Source organism: Lithobates pipiens, unplaced genomic scaffold (genome assembly GCF_037356315.1).
Source record: "Lithobates pipiens isolate NorthernLeopardFrog02 unplaced genomic scaffold, aLitPip1_a1.2 Scaffold_16, whole genome shotgun sequence".
In the NCBI taxonomy this organism is placed as follows: Eukaryota; Metazoa; Chordata; class Amphibia; order Anura; family Ranidae; genus Lithobates; species Lithobates pipiens.
The window spans coordinates 584934737-584954254 of record NW_027507748.1 but is presented as its reverse complement, the minus strand read 5'-3'; the positions used below and the strand labels follow the sequence as shown (position 1 = coordinate 584954254).

Below are 19518 nucleotides of genomic sequence, written 5' to 3'. Positions count from 1 at the left end.
TTGGCCCGCAGCAGAATCGGATCGCATGGGTGTTCACACCATGCGATCCGAGTTTGCAGATCGCACTGCGATATGCGAACTGATCTGGGGGTGTCATTAACATTTCACTGACACTCCCAGCAGTTCGCATAGGGCAGTGTGAACTGCCGCCGGGAGGCATGCGATGCGGGAACCCGCCGCGGATTCGTGGCGTTCCCGCATCGCTCCAGTGTGAACCCAGCCTAATAAGCGATCGTTTTTCTGATCGCTGTATTAGTGTCACAGGTGACGCTAGTTAGGCAGGTAGGTATTTAGGTTCGCCGCAGCTTTTTATAGCACCAGGGACCCCCATATACTACCGCATAAAGCCCCCTGATTTCCCCCTAGTTAACCCTTTCACCAGTGATCACCATATAACTGTTACAGGTGACGCTGGTTGGTTAGTTATTTTTTTATAGTTTCAGGGCACCCGCCATTTATTACCTAATAAAGGTTTAACCCCCTGATCACCCGGCGGGTGTCATTTGTGACTGTAATAACTGTTAGGGCAGTTAGGGTTAGCCCCCTTTAGTTCTAAGGTACCCCCCTAACCCCCCCAATAAAGGTTTAACCCCGTGATCACCCCCCGTCGCCAGTGTCACTAAGGCTGGGTTCACATTGCAGCGGTTTATGAGAACGGATGTGATTCGCACCGCACTGCAGTGCAAATCACATCCGATCTCTGTGCGATTCGAGTTCAGCCATACAGATAGTATGGCTGAATTCGTGTCGCACCCGCCGCAAACTCGCACGGGACCCTTTTTTTGGTCCGCAGCAGAATCGGATCGCATGGGTGTTCACACCATGCGATCCGAGTTTGCAGATCGCACTGCGATATGCGAACTGATCTGGGGGTGTCATTAACATTTCACTGACACTCCCAGCAGTTCGCATAGGGCAGTGCCGCCGGGAGGCATGTGATGCGGGAACCCGCCGCGGATTCGTGGCGTTCCCGCATCGCTCCAGTGTGAACCCAGCCTAATAAGCGATCGTTTTTCTGATCGCTGTATTAGTGTCACAGGTGACGCTAGTTAGGCAGGTAGGTATTTAGGTTCGCCGCAGCTTTTTATAGCGCCAGGGACCCCCATATACTACCGCATAAAGCCCCCTGATTGCCCCCTAGTTAACTATGCCAATTGTGGGCATAAAATTGGGTATCTGGATTGTACGATTATTTTTTATTTTATTTATTTGTTTTTAAGGTTGAACTGGATGGACTTGTGTCTTTTTTCAACCTGACTAACTATGTAACCCTTTCACCAGTGATCACCATATAACTGTTACAGGTGACGCTGGTTGGTTAGTTATTTTTTTATAGTTTCAGGGCACCCGCCATTTATTACCTAGTCTCACTAGTGTACCCCTAAATTTAGGGGTGTCTACTTTCCAAAATGGGGTCATTTGGGGGGGGGTTTGTGCCATCTTGGCATTTTATGGCCTTCAAAACTGTAACGCCCTTAGAAAGCCTGAAGGCGGTGCTTGGTTTTTTGGGGCCCCGTACGCGGCTAGGCTCCCAAAAAGTCCCACATATGTGGTATTCCCGTACTCAGGAGAAGCAGCAGAATTTATTTTGGGGTGTCATTTCACATATGCCCATGGCATGCGTGAGCAATATATCATTTAGTGACAACTTTGTGAAAAAAAAAAAAAAGTTTGTAATTTTCCCGCAACTTGTGGCAAAATATAAAATATTCCATGGACTCAACATGCCTCTCAGCAAATAGCTTGGGGTGTCTACTTTCTAAAATGGGGTCATTTGTGGGGGTTTTGTGCCATCTTGGCATTTTATGGCCTTCAAAACTGTAATAGGTAGTGAGGAGTGAAGTCAAATATTTACGCCCTTAGAAAACCTGAAGGCGGTTCTTGGTTTTCGGGGCCCCGTACGCGGATAGGCTCCCAAAAAGTCCCACATATGTGGTATCCCCGTACTCAGGAGAAGCAGCAGAATTTATTTTGGGGTGTCATTTCACATATGCCCATAGCATGTGTGAGCAATATATCATTTAGTGACAACTTTGTGTAAAAAAAAAAAAAATTTTTTTTTTTGTCATTATTCAATCGCTTGAGGCAAAAAAATAAAATATTCAATGGGCTCAACATGCCACTTATCAATTTCCTTAGGGGGTCTACTTTCCAAAATGGGGTCATTTGGGGGGGGTTTTGTACTGCCCTGCCATTTTAGCACCTCAAGAAATTAGATAGGCAGTCGTAAACTAAAAGCTGCGTAAATTCCAGAAAACGTACCTTAGTTTGTAGATGTGACAACTTTTGCGCAAACCAATAAATATACAATTATTGACTTTTTTTTTACCAAAGACATGTGGCTGAATACATTTTGGCCTAAATGTATGACTAAAATTGAGTTTATTGGATTTTTCTAATAACAAAAAGTAGAAAATATCATTTTTTTTCAAAATTTTCGGTCTTTTTACGTTTATATCGCAAAAAATAAAAATCGCAGAGGCAATCAAATACCATCAAAAGAAAGCTCTATTTGTGGGAAGAAAAGGACGCAAATTTTGTTTGGGTACAACATTGCATGACCGCGCAATTACCAGTTAAAGCAGCGCAGTGCCAAATTGTAAAAAGACCTCTGGTCATTTACCAGCAAAATGGTCCGGTCTGAAAGTGGTTAATGGAGTGTGGGTGATACTGGGAAGCATACAGCACTGCGTCTGGCTGCCCTCCTAGCTTTTATTCATGGTCACCTGTGCTGCATCCTACACACACACACACACACACACACACACACACACGCACACACACAGTCATCTCCATCCTTCACACACAAACAGTCATCTCCATCCTACACACACACACACACACAACAGTCATCTCCATTCTACACACACAGAGTCAGTCATCTCCACCCCCTCCCACACACACACACACACAGTCATCTCCATCCTACACACGCACACACATACACAGTCAGTCATCTCCATCTTACACACACACACACACACACACACACAGTCATCTCCATCCTACACACACAGAGTCAGTCATCTCCACCCCCCCCCCCCCCACACACACACACGGTAATCTCCATCCTCCACACCCTGCTGTGGCTGAGACACGACAGAGGCATGGGGCTATCACGCTGCTGCTCCCACTACACACACCGCTGACACTTTCCCCTTTCTTACCTTAAAGCGGGATTCCACCATAAAGTGGAACCTCCGCTGATCGGATCCCTCTCCCCCTCTTTCAGGGGGGAGGGGGGTGGAGATACCTGTCAAAGACAGGTATTTACACCCACTTCCGGGCATAGACTCCCGTGGGAGTCTACGCCATTTCCTGCCCTGCCGCGCTGTCTGCTGGGACACACACGGGTCCCAGTGACAGCGCGGAGATTTCCTATTGCGCGGCGCGGCTTGCGCATGCGCAGTAGGGAACCGGGAAGTGAAGCCGATTCGCTTCACTTCCTGATTCCCTCACCTAGAAAGGTTGGCGACAGCAGCCGAGGGCCGAGCGATCGATCGGCCTCGGCATCGCTGGAACCCGGGACAGGTGAGTGTCCATTTATTAAAAGTCAGCAGCTGTAGTATTTATAGCTGCTGGCTTTTAATATTTTTTTTTTTGGTGGAATCCCTCTTTAAGCACGGCAGCCGATATCAGACTCTGCATGGGGGGACAGCTGGAGGATCCGGAGGGGAAGCTGGAAAGGTGCAGTCAGTTTAAGTGTTCCTGTCGCCCCCGCCTGTTGCGCCCCCGAGTACACGGGTGGGGAATGTATGCGAGAGCAACAGCCAGTGTGGAAAGGCAGGGAGCTCCACTACCCAAACTCGTCCTCCAGCCACCCAGGCACAGGTACCTCATGCTGGTGCCTACGCAATCGTGACCCCTGTAGCTACACCCCTGTTATATATGGTTTTGGCTGAATTGGGAAATTTCAGCTGACTTTCTTAATCCACCATTGCCAATGGAACAAGTTACCTGACCTTATGGGATAATTTCGGCTGGTGTGCTGTTATTGCTCTACCATATTATTAAAGGCATAATAATGGAAGACATGATGTAGGAAAATAATGCATGCCTATTCAAGACAGGAAAAACATCTTTCTGTAGTTGGATCGTAGCATTAGCTCGGACATTCCTCTATAGGAATCTTAAATTGTACTTTTGCTGGGAAAAAAACATATGATGAGTGCTGAATAGAGGTTGCCTGGTGGCGTTATATCATGCTTCTTTTGGTACTCTGCAATCAGTAACACAATCAAAACATTGTGGTTTATTGTTAAAAAAAAAAATCAAACATAATGAATTTTGGATATGCTACCCAGTGAGTCTCACGGAAATGCAATAGCATTTCTAGAGTTGTTGCATAAGCTTTTGTGTGTGAACAAATCTTTTTTATTATTATTATTATTTGAAATCACTTTCAGGTTGTGCGACAATATCACTAGCTGGCATTAGGGAAAATCTTTGAATGTATTTCTTTATCCCATCAAAACTGAATACATGAGGGAAGGAAGAGGTCCCAAATAAAACAACGTCATTCCAGTTTTCTGCAAGTCCCCTTAACATACTTCACACACCACTGAGCCAGGCCCAAGCATTGTCACATTGTCAAAATAGATATCCCTTGGTTACTGTAGATGCATTTCAGTCCATCAATCACTGCAAAGAACTGCATGTAGGGTTTTTCCAGATGCTTGGATGCTGTGGAATGTTAGTATATACTAACATACTGTATACTAACACCCAGTGGTGGTGGTAAAAGTGGTAAAAAAACTTTTATAGAACTCCAGTATTCCATGGATACCCTTTTAATTACCGGCATGTCAAGAATCACATACTGTATAAGCAGAGGCATGAATTGTGGGGTGACTAACCTCTTTCCATGTGGCGACAATTTCTGAGGTACATTTCTTTTCTTGATTAGTTTTTCCACAGTGCTTGATGGCCGCGGTTGCTGTCGCAAAATGGCTGGGTGTTTTTTCTCCAGAGTCTGTTCTCTCCTGTAAATAACAGAGGCATTTCACTAGGCATACAATGCAATGTACTTCAATGAAATCTCTTGGGAGCATAACCTGCTTTCCATTGGTTTCATTTTCTACTATAGTCCTGTGGAGAATTTACTCTTTAGCACTACAGATTCATTTGACATTCATTACATATAATAATAATAACAAAAAAGGTATATGACTTAAAGCTCGTATACACTATATGAAAATCGGGCGAACATTTTCATCCAAAGAATTTGCGTATAATTTTCGTATAGTGTGTACACAACTTTTGACAGCTGATTCCGAATTTTCGCACGAAAATTCCCGAGGGGACAAACTACAAATTTTTTCTCGTATGGTAACAGGACAAACAATTTTAGTTTAATGTGTACTGTTTTTGTACAAAAAATATCAGAAAAGAAAGACTGTGCAAGATCAGAAACAATAAACAACAAAAAACAAGATTTGTCGTACGAGAATTTTCATACAAATTTTCATAATTTTTCATTGGTTTCGATTTGCTGTGAAACAACGAGGAAAATTGGATGGTCGTTCACACTTTATTTTTTTCTGGACAGAAACTTCAATCTAATATCCCCAAACTACAAAAAGTTTGAATTGTTTAATCAAATATTTGGATATTATTGTATTTATTTGGATTAGGACACCAAATAAACTGAGCTGTAGGCCAAAGGCTCCTTTCACACTTGTACGACTTGTCCTACGATTTGGGACTGCAAAGTCGCATGACAAGTCGTTTCCTATGATTTCCAATGACTACCATTCATATTAGTATGACTTCATGTCGTGCCGACTTCAAAGTAGAGTCCCTGCACTACTTTGGTCCAACTTTGAGCCTACTTCAGCCCATTGAATATCACTGAATCCGGATCAAAGTCGAATTGCAGTATTAACTGATCCGACTTTGGCATGCGACTTTTGCTCTGATTATGTTGAAGGGGAACTCCACGCCAAAAAAAATGGCATGGGTTGGCATGGGGCAGGGGTCACCGAAGGGCCACCCCTTATGATGTCACAACCTGGGGCATGATGTCACTGATGGGCGGTGACGTCATAAGGGGAGGGACTCCGGTGACCCTGTCCCATGCCAATATAAGTAGTGGCACACCCGGCATTAGAGCGGGAGAGAGCGTTGAGTCAACATCGGAAGCAGAACAGAGGGAGAAGACAGCGAAGAAGACCCAGCAAAAGAGTGAGAAGATAGCAGAGAAGACCTGGCAGAGGCAGAAGACAGCAGACAGAGGGAGAAGAACCGGACAGGGCTAGAAGACATCAGCGGAGAGCGGAGAAGACCCAGAGAAGGGAGAAGAACCGGCAGAGGCAGAAGACATCAGTGTAGGCACAAGAGCCAGAGAGGGTAGAAGAAGTCAGAAGAGACCCCCGGAGCTGCCTAATAAATTACTTTAAAACCCGTGTACTGTGTTTTATTTTTGACACTTTTTTTTTTAGGTAAATGCGTAGGGGTACAATGTACCCCAAACTCATTCACATAGGGTGGGGGGCCAGATTCCGATAAGCCCCCCACCCGCAGACCCTGACAACAGACGGCCAGGGTTGTGGGGAAGAGACCCTTGTCCTCATCAACAAGGTGCTTTGGGGCGGGAGGGAATGTGGCCTGGTGTGGTTCAGGAGGGTGGGGGGTTGGGTGGCCCCACCCCCTTTTCTGACCTGTCAGGCTGTGTGCTCAGATAAGGGTCTGGTATGGATTTTGGGGGGACCCCCATGCTGTTTTTTTTGGCATGGGGGTTCCCCTTAAAACCCATGCAAGAGCGAAGGACCTGGTATGCACTTGGAGGGGGAACCCATGCAGTTCTTTTTTTTTTTTTTTACATTGTGTGTGGAGTTACCCCTAAAGATTCATACCAGACAGTGCCTGGTATTGTTGGGGATCAAAGTCGGATCCCTGTTCATTAAAGTCGGACTTCAAGTCGCAGGGCAGTCAGCTCCACAGTTGTACGGCTGTCTTTTCAAAACCGCAGCGGCAAAATCATGGCAATATCACGTGACTTTGAAGTCGCACAAGTGTGAAAGGGGCCAAAGGGTTACTGTGACTATTAAAATAAAAAATACTAAACAATATCAGAAAGTGCCAGACATCCAGAACATCTATCCATGCAAGGACAATAACCAGCATCTCATGTCTTGGTGCTCCAAATGCTTACTGTACAAATTCCACAACTTATTCCATAACTATCGAACAAGGGACATGTTGGTTCCCTCTTTCTCCCTGGCTGGCTCCCTGTTACCATAGACAGACTCTTGAACACCCAAGAACCATTAAGATATTCATCTTTATTAAATCCTGTCACTATGGTTAGTACTTTGATTTATGTTGACACAGTGGACTCAAGTTTGTTGAACTGCCCTATCCGGTGTGGAAGCTGGCACTAACTGGTCGTAATCCTTTTGGAGTGTACCTTTGTATGCTTTTTTATACATATATGATAGAGCTTGGCTGTAGTTCTCTTCCTGATGAAGCGACCTGTGAAACTCATCAAAGTCACAGCAAGCAACCCATCACCCAATTTTAGCAGGGATGATGAGGAAACTACCATACAGTATCACACCATTTTTATACATGTGTCGATATATGAATTGCTTCACTGTTTACATGTTTTTAATCTTTGTATAATAAACATTTGGAATTTTTATCATACCGTAGTGGTACCGTTAAAGTCCTTAAATTTAGCTTCTAGTATATTTTGTACAAATTCCACATAAAATACATGCAAACCTGATGTGTCTTTGAACAATGCACCCCTAGTTGTAGCTACAGATAAGGACCTATTGGTCTCAAACATGGAAACCTGAATCATTTTTATTTATTTAAAGTATTCGATTGGAGCTCTGAGAGGCAAGATGCTGGTCAACATACTTGTAAAGATGTAAGATGTATCGAGAATTGTAGATAAGTCCGAAAATCTCCTGGATCTTCTGCAGCAAAGGCATATGACATAAACGGTCACCATTAATAAAGCAACCACTTTTTGGTCCAAGAAATCCTCCTCCTCCTCCTGTTCCTGGACAGGACTTGGGTCAAAGAAATAACTCCAAGGCCAATAATAAATAACATGTTATCTCCTCCTATTCCGCAATATGTCTGGTTGACGAATGGGCGTTCATAAATTAAATGAAAAGCACGAACTGAAAAGCGTGAAATGAAAAGCACAAATCAACACTCTCCAAACTTCTACTAACATGAAATTAGCAGAAGGAGCCCAAAGGGTGGCGCTAGAGAGCAGAAAAACCACATAGCACATCATTACGTTTGTGTTTGTTGGCCGACAATTCTTTGCCATTTGTATGCAAGACAAAATCCAGGCACATGCCTCCGGACAAAAAGTCCAAGGCTTTGTCTGTGGAAAATCTGATCGTGTGTACAAGGCTTTAGAGCAACACTGTTTGATAAATGCATCTTAGCCTTTGACATATCCAACAGATACCCATTCATCAAGCAAAATTGTCAAGTTAAACTCATAATATATCATTACTTTGTCAAATATAATTGTGTTTCCAAACAAATTCAGATTGCTCTTTACCCACCTGAGAAGCTCTTTCTCCTTTAGCTCCAGTTGAAGCATGAGAGAATTCAGTTCCACATATAGTGTATTCGCCCTCTGTAACTTGCGTTCATAGTGTTCTCGAATATCCAGAGCATGCCTTGAAAAAAAAGGTAAACATGCGATCTAAATTAGGGTACATAAAATTTAAAAGTATATCTAAAGTGAATACAATTTTTATTTTGTGTACCGTATGGAAAGGTTATACCCCTGTCAGTTTTGCTTTCTTTTTTTTGCCAACCATGTCCCACTGGGAAGATTTTCCTGCACTTCCTGTATTGTAGACACAGGAGGATGTGAGTAAAAATCCCTTTCTATACAGTTGTTACCAGAACAAGTGTCTCTACTGGAAGATTACCACTCTAATTTCTGTTTAAGTGATGACTCAAAAAGTTAGGAATTCCCATCACTTTCTGCACTAGAGACAATAGTCATAAGGAGAAAAAAGATAAGGTATATCTCTCTCCAGGAAGCAGACAGTAATAAAAATAAGACAGGGGTTCTAACCCATCTCTACAAATAAAAATAAAAAACTAATTTTTAAAAACACTTTACATATGTTAGAAAATGTAACCATTGTGGTTGTGCAGCTGCTAGTCACAACAGGCATACAGAATACAAAGCCGTCCTGTGGATGTACTTTAGTGTCTCTGGAACTTTGGATATTACTAGCCTTTGTGTGTATAGTTTTCTATTGTATACATTATATAGAGGTCTACATCCTGCATTTAAGAAGGAAAAGGAAAGATACAGTATGTTGGGGGTGTGTGAAGAGAGACTGTACAGACAGGTAATATATTCGGTGGTCAGACCTTTTGCATGCTTAAGTAGGAGTCCCTGCTGAAACCACAGCTTGTGGAAGAGAATTCCACATTCTTACTGCTCTTACTGTAAAGAACCCTCAACGCTGTTTCCGGTTAAATCGATTTTCCTCTAATTTCAGTGAATGGCCGTGAGTCTCTTTTAAATTCCCTTTCACAGAAAAGTTTTTTCGCTATTGTGGGGTCACCAGTATGGTATTTGTACATTGAAATCATATCCCCTCCCAAGAGTCTCTTCTCCAGAAAGAATAAGTTCAGTGTTTGTAATCTTTCCTCATAACTAAGATCCTCCAGTCCCTTTACTAGCTTTGTTGTCCTTCTCTGTACTCTCTCCATTTCCAGCACATTCTTCCTGAGGACCGGAGCCCAGAACTAGACGGCAAACTTCAGGTGTGGCCAGACCAGAGTCTTGTAGAGTGGGAGAATTATCATTTTATCTTCTGAGTTAATTCCTTTTTTAATGCTTGCCAATATTCAGTATGTGCCGTTGCAGTAATGTTCACAAATACTGAAATTGAGCTGTTTATCCCATCCTCCAGGTCATTTATGAATAAATTAAATAGGACCGGTGCCAGGACAGAACCCTGAGGGACCCCACTTTCCAGGTACTCACCCTTTGGTCCATGCTGACAGACCTTAGCTTGTATAGTAAACGTTTGGGGGGAACTGTATCAAACGCCTTTGCAAAATCCAGATACACTACACCTACGGGCCTTCCTTCATCTAGATGGCAGCTTACCTCCCCATAGAAGGTTGGTAGATTTTTTTTGGCAAGAACGATTTTTCATGAATCCATGCTGATTACTGCTAATGATAAAGTTTTTCTTGCTAAAATATTGTATATAGTCTCTTATCATCCCTTCAAAGAGCTTGCATACTATTGATGTTACCCTAACTGGTCTGTAGTTCCCAGGGGTATATCTTGGTCCTTTTTTAAAGACTGGTGCTACATTGGCTTTTCTCCAATCAGTTGGCACCATATCAGTCAGTAAACTGTTTGTAAAAATTAGGAATTAGGAACAATGGTCTGGCAATTACTTGACTAAGTTACTTAAGGACCCTCGGGTGCAAGCTATCTGGTCTTGGTGACTTATTTATGTTTTTCAAGCCTTTTCGACAGACTAGGTCCGACGCACTTTCGGCGGAGTTCCGACGGACTTTCCGAATGAACGGACTTGGCCACACACAATCACACCAAAGTCCGACGGATTCGAACGTCATTACATACGACCAGACTAGAATAAGGAAGTTCATAGCCAGTAGCCAATAGCTGCCCTAGCGTCGGTTTTCATTCGTTGGACTAGCACACACACAAGCGGATTTCTCGATAGGAACTGGGTCTGGCGGAGTTCCGGCGAAAAAATTTGAAACATGTTCTATTTCAAAAGTCCATAATTTTTTTGGACAGCAAAGGTCCGATGAAGCCCACACACAATCAAATTGTCCGACGGATTTGCTCTGTTGGACTTTTCCTGTCGAAAAAGTCCGGTCGTGTGTACGTGGCATTAGAGGAATGCGTGGTTCCTTCCACCCAGTCTATGTCTGGATAATTAAAATCCCCCATTATAATGACACTTCCCATCCTTGCCGCCATTCCAAACTGTGATAGGAGGTCCATCTCCCCCTCCTCCTTCAGGTTAGGGGGAATATAGCATGCTCCTAGTATTACTTTCTCCTTGGTTCTCTCTCTTTGTAACTCTACCCATAAGGATTCCACCTCTTCCCTTGCTCCATTAGTGATGTCATCCTTCACATTCACCTCACATTCATCTGTATATCATTTTTGATATACAGGCATACCCCACCTCCTTTTTTTACCCTCCCTGTGATAAAGGGAATACCCTATATCGCAATTTATTCCCACAAAATCTAATTCCTTCTCATACAGTGGCAGCTCTAGTTCTCCCATCTTGTCCACCAGACTCCTGCCATTAGTGAACATGTGTCGTAGTTTTGTCCAGACACATACTATCTCCCTATTTGGTGTTCTGAGGTTGCAAATAAGACTTGTTACCATACTTACCAAGGGTTTAGTTGTTTGATGCCGCGTACACACGATCAAACAAGCGGGTGGAAAAGTCCAGCAAACTCAAGTCCGCCAGACAATCCCCCCGTGTGTAGCCTCCGGCATATTTTTTGACCCGAAAGTACGGCGGACTTAGAAAGAAGTTTTGCACTCCAATCTTCCCGCCAGACTCGCATTTCGGCGGACATTCCGGCCGTGTGTATGCCAGTCCGCCGTACTTTTGAAATGAGCGGACTTTTCCCGCACAGAGAAGTCCGCTCATTTCAAAGGGTCTGCAGGTAGGCGGGGCCCGCGAAGGATCCGCCGCTGGATCCGCCACCTGGTATGGACTTAAAGGGGAACCCCAACGCCGAAAAAAATAGGCGTGGGGGTCCCCCCAAAGTCCACAACAGACCCTTGTCCGAGCACGCTACCCGGCCGGCCAGGAAAGGAGGGGCGAGCGAACGCCCCCCCCCCTGAGCCGTACCAGGCCGCGTGCCCTCAACACCTTGTCCCCATGTTGATGAGGGGTCTGCGGGCGGGGGGCTTATCGGAATCCGGGAGCCCCCTTTAATAAGGGGGCCCCCGGATACCAGCCCCCCACCCTATGTGAATGAGTATGGGGTACAATGTACCCCTACCCATTCACCTGTCAAATAAAGTACAAAAAACAAACACACAAGATAAAATAATTTATTGCACAGCTCCGGGGGTCTTCCGTCTTCGGGGGTCTTCTCGCCGGACTCCTCCGCTATCTTCTTGTAGCTCTTTTACTAGCGGAGGAGCCCGGCATTCTTCTTCGTCGCCGCGGCCTCTTCTTCCGACTTCGGGGGTCTTGTCCCCCTCTTCGGTTCTTCTGCCGGGGCAACGCGCCTTCTTATAGCTCTTTTACAGGCGGTGGCCCGGTCTTCTGTCGCCGCCGCTGCCTTCCGTTCTTCTTCTTCTTCTCCTGTAGATGTGCTGCGCTGCCACTTATATAGGGACAAGGGGCGGTGTCACATGGGTTGGTGTCACATGGGTTGATGTCACATGGCGACAGTCCCAGCATCCTCCGGGACTGTGACATCGTAAGGGGGCGGGGTCACCATGTGACACCAACCCATGTGACACCAACCCATGTGACACCGCCCCTTGTCCCTATATAAGTGGCAGCGCAGCGCGTCCCTGGCATTGCGGCCGGAGAGAACGTCGAGTGAACATCTCCAGGAGAAGAAGAAGAAGAACGGAAGGCGGCGGCGGCGACAGCAGACCGGGCCACCGCCTGTAAAAGAGCTATAAGAAGGCGCGGTGGCCCGGCAGAAGAACCGAAGAGGGGGACAAGACCCCCGAAGTCGGAAGAAGAGGCCGCGGCGACAAAGAAGAATGCCGGGCTCCTCCGCTAGTAAAAGAACTACAAGAAGATAGCGGAGGAGTCCGGCGAGAAGACCCCCGAAGACGGAAGACCCCCGGAGCTGTGCAATAAATTATTTTATCTTGTGTGTTGTGTTTTTTTTTGTACTTTATTTGACAGGTGAATGGATAGGGGTACATTGTATTATTAAAGGGGGCTCCCGGATTCCGATAAGCCCCCCGCCCGCAGACCACGACAACCAACGGCCAGGGTTGTCGGGAAGAGGCCCTTATCCTCATCAACATGGGGCGCGGCCCCCCCTTCCCCAAGGCACCCCCCATGTCGAGGGCACGCGGCCTGGTACGGCTCAGGAGGGGGGGGCGTTCGCTCGCCCCTCCTTTCCTGGCCGGCCGGGTAGCGTGCTCGGACAAGGGTCTGTTGTGGACTTTGGGGGGACCCCCATGCCGATTTTTTTCGGCGTTGGGGTTCCCCTTTAAGTCCATACCAGGCGGCGGGGCCAGCGGCGTCTCCTTCGCGGGCCCCGCCTACCTGGAGACGCGCTCGAAATGAGCGGACTTTCCTCCGCGTGTGTGGGCGAGTCCGTTCATTTCAAAAGTAGGGCGGATAGTACGGCGGACTTAGTACGCCGTATTAGTCCGCTCAAAAAGTGCCGTGTGTGGGCAAGTAGCCCATTCGGAAAGTCCGACGGACAGTCTGGCGGGAAGTCCGCCAGACTAAGTGCGTCGGACAAACGGCTACGTGTGTACGCGGCTTTAGTCAACCCACCATTAATGCCTCCAATACTACCTACTGAAATATGTTCCACACTGGCTATCTCTATGTCTGGACCCTCCCCCCTAGTTTAAAAGCCTGTGGTCTGATGAGACCAAGATAAACTTATTTGGTTCAGATGGTGTGAAACGTGTATGGCGGCAACCAGGTGAGGAGTACAAAGACATGTGTGTCTTGCCTACAGTCAAGCATGGTGGTGGGAGTAGAAAAGATGTAGCTGGATAGCCAAACTCCAAATTATTCCACTTTATTTCAAAAATGTAATTAAAATCATAGCATCTAGGCTGGTAAACAGACTAACTGCACAGCCGCTGACATGTTTCACACCGAACACGGTGCTTAGTCTTAGCTATGTCTTAGAGCCAGCACCCTGTGGGATTGTGGAGACAGCTGTTTTGGGAGAAGTCATTGCCTTATAGCGGTAATTCTTTGTATTTATATCATGGTGGTGGGAGTGTCATGGTCTGGGGTTGCATGAGTGCTGTTGGTACTGGGGAGCTACAGTTCATTGAGGGAACCACGAATGCCAACATGTACTGTGACATACTGAAGCAGAGCATGATCCCCTCCCTTCAGAGACTGAGCCGCAGGGCAGTATTCCAACGTGGTAACGACCCCAAACACACCTCAAAGATGACCACTGCCTTGCTAAAGAAGCTGAGGATAAAGGTGATGGACTGGTCAAGCAAGTCTCCAGACCTAAACCCTATTGAGCATCTGTGGGGCATCCTCAAATGGAAGGTGCAGGAGTACAAGGTCTCCAACATCCACCAGCTCCGTGATGTCATCATGGAGGAGTGGAATAGGACTCCAGTGGCAACCTATGAAGCTTTGGTGAACTCCATGCCCAAGAGGGTTAAGGCAATGCTGAAAAATAATGGTGGCCACACAAAATATTGACACTTTGGCCCAATTTGGGCATTTTCACCTTTGTTGCCAGCAGTTTAGACATTAATGGTTGTGTGTGAAATTATTTTGAGGGGACAGAAAATTGACACTGTTATACAAGCTGTACACTCACTACTTTACATTGTAGCAAAGTGTAATTTCTTCAGTGTTCTCACATGAAAAGATATAATATAATATTTACAAAAATGTGAGGGGTGTATTCACTTTTGTAAGATACTGTACTTATTATAGCCTGTGTCATTTACACCATATTTCCAAAACAATTTCCTCATGTAGACCCATGAGGCTGATTTCATACATCAAGAACAAGAAGACTGAATCTCACTTGTCAGGTTGTTTCTTTTCCATTTGTCATGGAACAAAACATGATGTAATGAGGGAAAACGCTGAGAAATCAAGATTTACCCTGTCAAGTGAGAAGTAATTAGCTGTCTTACATTCTTATACAAAACCACACCTGAGTTCCTCGCGGCGACGTGTTATCAATTCCTCTTCAAGGCGCTGTAAACATGTCCCCTCTGACTTAATTTTCTCAAAATGTAGTCGCACTTCTTCCCGCCATTCTACCTGTAAATCAAGAAGTAGGAAATTAGAATTGATAGTAAGTACATACAGTGGGGAATATAATTATTTGATCCCCTGCAGATTTTGTAAGTTTGCCCACTTATAAAGAAATTAAAGGGGTTGCAAACCCCTTTATGCATTAAGGTGAAAAAAACACCTGGCAGTAACCGGCCCCCTAGCCCACCCCCGTTTTACTTACCTGAGCCCTGTATTTCCCTCGGCGAGGAAATACTGTCCCTCTCTCCACAAGATCCAGACTCTTGATTGTATAGAGCAGCCATTGGCTCCCGCTGCTGTCAATCAAATCCAATGATGCAGGGGGCGGGGTCAAGTCCGGCATTCGTGTCTATGGATGCAAATGCTGGACTTGGGAGCACGCCCGCAAGTAACCCCCCGGGAAAGTGCTTCTCCTAGGGGATTATCTGATGTGGGGAGGAGCCCCGAGAGGTCCGCCGAGGGACCCCAGAATTGGACGATCAAGGCCACTCTGTGCAAAATGAGCTGCACAGTGGAGGTATGACATGTTTGTTATTTAAAAAAACAAGCCTTTACAATCACTTTAAGGGGCTATAATTTTTATTATAGGTGTATTTTAAATTATAGAGCCAGAATATAAATCAAAAATCCAGAAAAAACACATGATACAAATGTTATAAATTGAGTTGCAGTTCAGTGAGTAAGATAAGTATTTGATCCTCTACCAACCAACAATTATGGCTTCCATAGACTGTATGTGCTCATGTGGTACACAAATTAGTTCTGTTAATTTAAGAAGGTGCACCTAATGACAACTCGCTATGTGTATAAAAGACACCTGTCCACAGAATCTCTTTCTTCCATTCAAACCTCACCATCATGGGCAAGACCAAAAAGCTATCAAAGGACATCAGGGACAAGATTTTAGACTGGCACAAGGCTGAAATGGGCTACAGGACCAACAGCAAGAAGGAGACAACTGTTTGAGCGATTATTCGCAAATGGAAGAAATACAAAATAACTATCAGTCACTCTCGGTCTGGAGCTCTATGCAGAATTTTGCCTAATGGCGTAAGAATGATCATGAGAAAAGTGAGGGATCAGCCCAGAACTACATGGGAGGAGCTTGTAAATGATCTCAAGGCAGTTGGGACCACAGTCACCAAACCATTGGTAACACAATACGCAGCCATAGAATGAAATCCTGCAATGCCCACAAGGTCCCCCTCCTCAAGAAGGCACATTTACAGGCCCGTCTCAAGTTTGCCAATGATCATCTTTATGATTCAGAGAAGGATTGGGAGAAAGTGTTATGGTCAGATGAAACTAAAATTGAGCTCTTTGGCATTAACTCGACTCGCCGTGTTTGGAAGAAGAAAAATGTTGACTATGACCCAAAAAACACCATCCTTACAGTCAAGCATGGGGGTGGAAACATTATGCTTTGGGGCTGTTTCTCTGATAAAGGTACAGGTGACTTTGCCGCATTGAGGGGCCAATGGACGGGGCCATGCATTGTAAAATCTTGGATGAGAACCTTCTTCTCTCAGCCAGAAGACTAAAAATGGTTCATAAGTTCTTCCAGCATGACAATGACCCAAAACACACTGCAAAGGCAACAAAGGAGTGGCTCAAGACAAGAAAAAGACCATTAAGGTCAGGGAGTGGCCTAGCCAGTCTCCAGACCTTAATCCTATAGAAAATGTATGTAGGGAACTGAAACTTTGAGTGGCCAAGTGATAGCCAAGAAACCTTAAGGATTTAGAGAAGATCAGTAAAGAAGAGTGGACCAAAATCCCTCCTGAGATGTGTGCAAACCTGGTAACCAACTACAAGAAACGTCTGACCTCTGTGCTTGCCAACAAGGGTTTCTCCACCAAGTACTAAGTCATGTCTTGCTTGGGGATCAAATACTTATTTTACTCCCTGAACTGCAACTCAATTTATTTTAATTGTATCATGTGTTTTTCTGGATTTTTGGTTGATATTCTGTCTTTGTCGTTTAAAATACACCTATGATAAAAAATTATAGGCCCCTATAATTACAAAATCTGCAGGGGATCAAATAAATATTATCCCCACTGTATTGTATCCTGTACACATGTAAACATACAGCACCTGTTTGGCATAATTTGCTAAGTTTCTGGGGTCTGGCATTAGTGTGCTACCTTGGGTGAGACTACCAATGGTGCAAAGGGTACAATGTTCTGCGTATAACATTTGCACACTGTCCAGCTGCACAGGGGCCATTTGCGACTTAGGGGCCCATTTATAGCAGATGTGGGCCAGATAGGTGGTGGAGCCCCTTCCACTGTAACACAGACCAAGGCTCAGCTCCCCTCTATCTACATGTCAATCAGTACAAAGCATGTAAGTGTTTATTCTTGTACTGTAGTTGAATGGGGAGGGGGCTAAATATTGGTCTTTCACAGGGGCCCTTTGGTGACTGTCCACCACTATCCCGAGTCTATGAGGTTAGAGGAACTAGCTATGGTGGCTGCTTTCCTTTATACGCAGCTATGTACTCACATTATATAGTGTACAGATTAGAGCAGCATTTCTTTTCATCTCTCTTTCCTATTTTCAGTTCTTTCATCTGCTGCTGGAGCCTCTCCAAGCAAGATTTACACAGGTTTCTAAGGATACAAGATTGTCATCCCTTTTCTGCATTTTACTATCTTTAGAGCCACAGACATGGAAGAAATGGATGGAACCAGATTTCACTGGCTGCATGCCTCCTTATATCAGTGACTCGCTAGGAAAAGACAGTCTGCATCGTCAAAAGTACCCTTTTATAAGAGTGCTGCTTAAACCTGCTAAAAAGACTTTGTGAATACGATCTGAAGAATGCGAAGGACCACTGTGTACAGCAAGCTTTTACAAAGAATTTGCAAAGCCTTCAGCTTTGTTGTATCATTTAAAGAAAATACTGTTTTCTGTGTGTTCTTGTGAAGACTTGAAACTTCCAGCATCAGAAAAACGGTCTCCACAAAGGCCCACCGAAAACAATTGCTTTCTTCGTGCCCTGTTCACACTTGAATGCAGTGGTGGTGTGGTGCAGAAATCTGCAATATGTTTTTCTATCACGCAACTACAGCTCATCCATGGCTTTGATTCACTCTGCATTTCGGTGCATCGTGGCTGAGCTGTGGTGCAAAAAAATTGATATCAATAAAAAAATAAAAAAAGTCAATGGTAAATTTAACTGTGTACAAAGTCCTTACTGAAGCCTGCTAGCAGCTTGTTTAAAGTGACAAGCAGCATTCTCAATAAGATCTGTGTATAACTTCCCCAAGTAAAGCTGAAGGGTGCGTCAACAGTTTCAGATAAAATGTTGGAGGCTGGCTAAAAACTTTGCACATTCATAATAGAAGCTTGCTGTACACACTCCTCCTATACAGGCTGAAGCCTAAATGTACCAGGCCTAAAGGTAGCTACAGCACTTTCACTGACAGCCTAGAGTAGTAGAAGTTGTATGAGATATGACAGTGATCCTGCTGTATCAAGGACCATAGCTCTTAGTTATTCCTCTGTCACTAGAATATCTCCTCCCTTCTTCTTCTGGCCATGGCTATCCCCTATCCGCTACCCATTCCCTTCACCTATTTCCAGTTACACACTGTGTAGGCTCAATTCACTAACCTATAATGGATATGCTAATAAAACAACGTGACATTAAAATAGGGTTTCTCAACCATGGCTCCAAGGTCCTCTGGGGTCCCTCCAGAGGTTGCTAGAGGTTCCATCAGCAATGAGCAACTTCTGCCTTCCATATAATTTCCCACTGACACCATTGATATTTTTAGCTATCTGTAAGGAGGTAATTCTTCCCAATGACTGCAAGTGTAATGACTGCAATTCTTTCTACTGGCCATCACACTAATGTATCATGAGTTGTATCTATAGTCATTTTTAGCAGGGGCTCCCTTTTAGGCGTTCCTCTGTGTTGGAACCGTTGAAAAGGGCTGCATTAAACAGAGCTTCCTGTAAGGGCTCTTTCACACTGATCCATTTTTTATGTGTTTTGAGGCAACAAAAATTGGAAAAAATGCATTAAAAAATGTATCCCTTTAAGTCATATTAAACCCTTAACACTAGTGCGCTGCAAGTGGGGTGCCTTTTTAAAAGTCCTGCATGCTGCATCTTTGGTGCTCTTTTCAAAAGTGCACCAAAATGCATCTTCCATTGATATGTTATAGAAAACACACCAAAAACCATCAAAAATGCACCCACGGTGCGTTTGAGTCACATGTCCATATTTCACAGGTGCATGATTGGAGTCTGGAGTCCAGAAAATGTGGCAATGCACATTTGTGTTTTTACTTTTTTTTTTTTTTTTTTAAGGAGCAGTGTGAAAGCACCTTAAGCCCTGGTTCACTACTTCTGCTCAGATCAGTGCGATTTGGATCTCCGATTTCATTGCGGCTTGGGACTTCATTTAATAGAAGTCAATGCAAGTCGCAATGAAAGCGCAGAAAAGTAATGCAGGTACCTTTTTCAAAGTCGCTGCTTTGAGTCGCAATAATATGAACGGTTTCATTGCTGAAAATAGGGTGTGAATTGTGATTTT

The 19518-nt window shown here is 44.6% G+C and overlaps 1 protein-coding gene across 3 annotated transcripts in view; it reads right to left on the bottom strand.

The window, feature by feature from the left end:
* Positions 1-19518, bottom strand: part of MAP3K12 (mitogen-activated protein kinase kinase kinase 12) — a 217749-nt gene that overhangs the window by 24504 nt on the left and 173727 nt on the right. For all 3 annotated transcript variants that reach the window (XM_077483830.1, XM_077483832.1, XM_077483831.1), the window contains 3 exons: positions 14866-14975; positions 8535-8651; positions 4857-4982 (listed from right to left, as the gene is read on the bottom strand). In XM_077483830.1, the coding sequence (XP_077339956.1) occupies positions 4857-4982; positions 8535-8651; positions 14866-14975 (353 nt within the window). The remainder of the gene's footprint in view (positions 1-4856; positions 4983-8534; positions 8652-14865; positions 14976-19518) is intronic.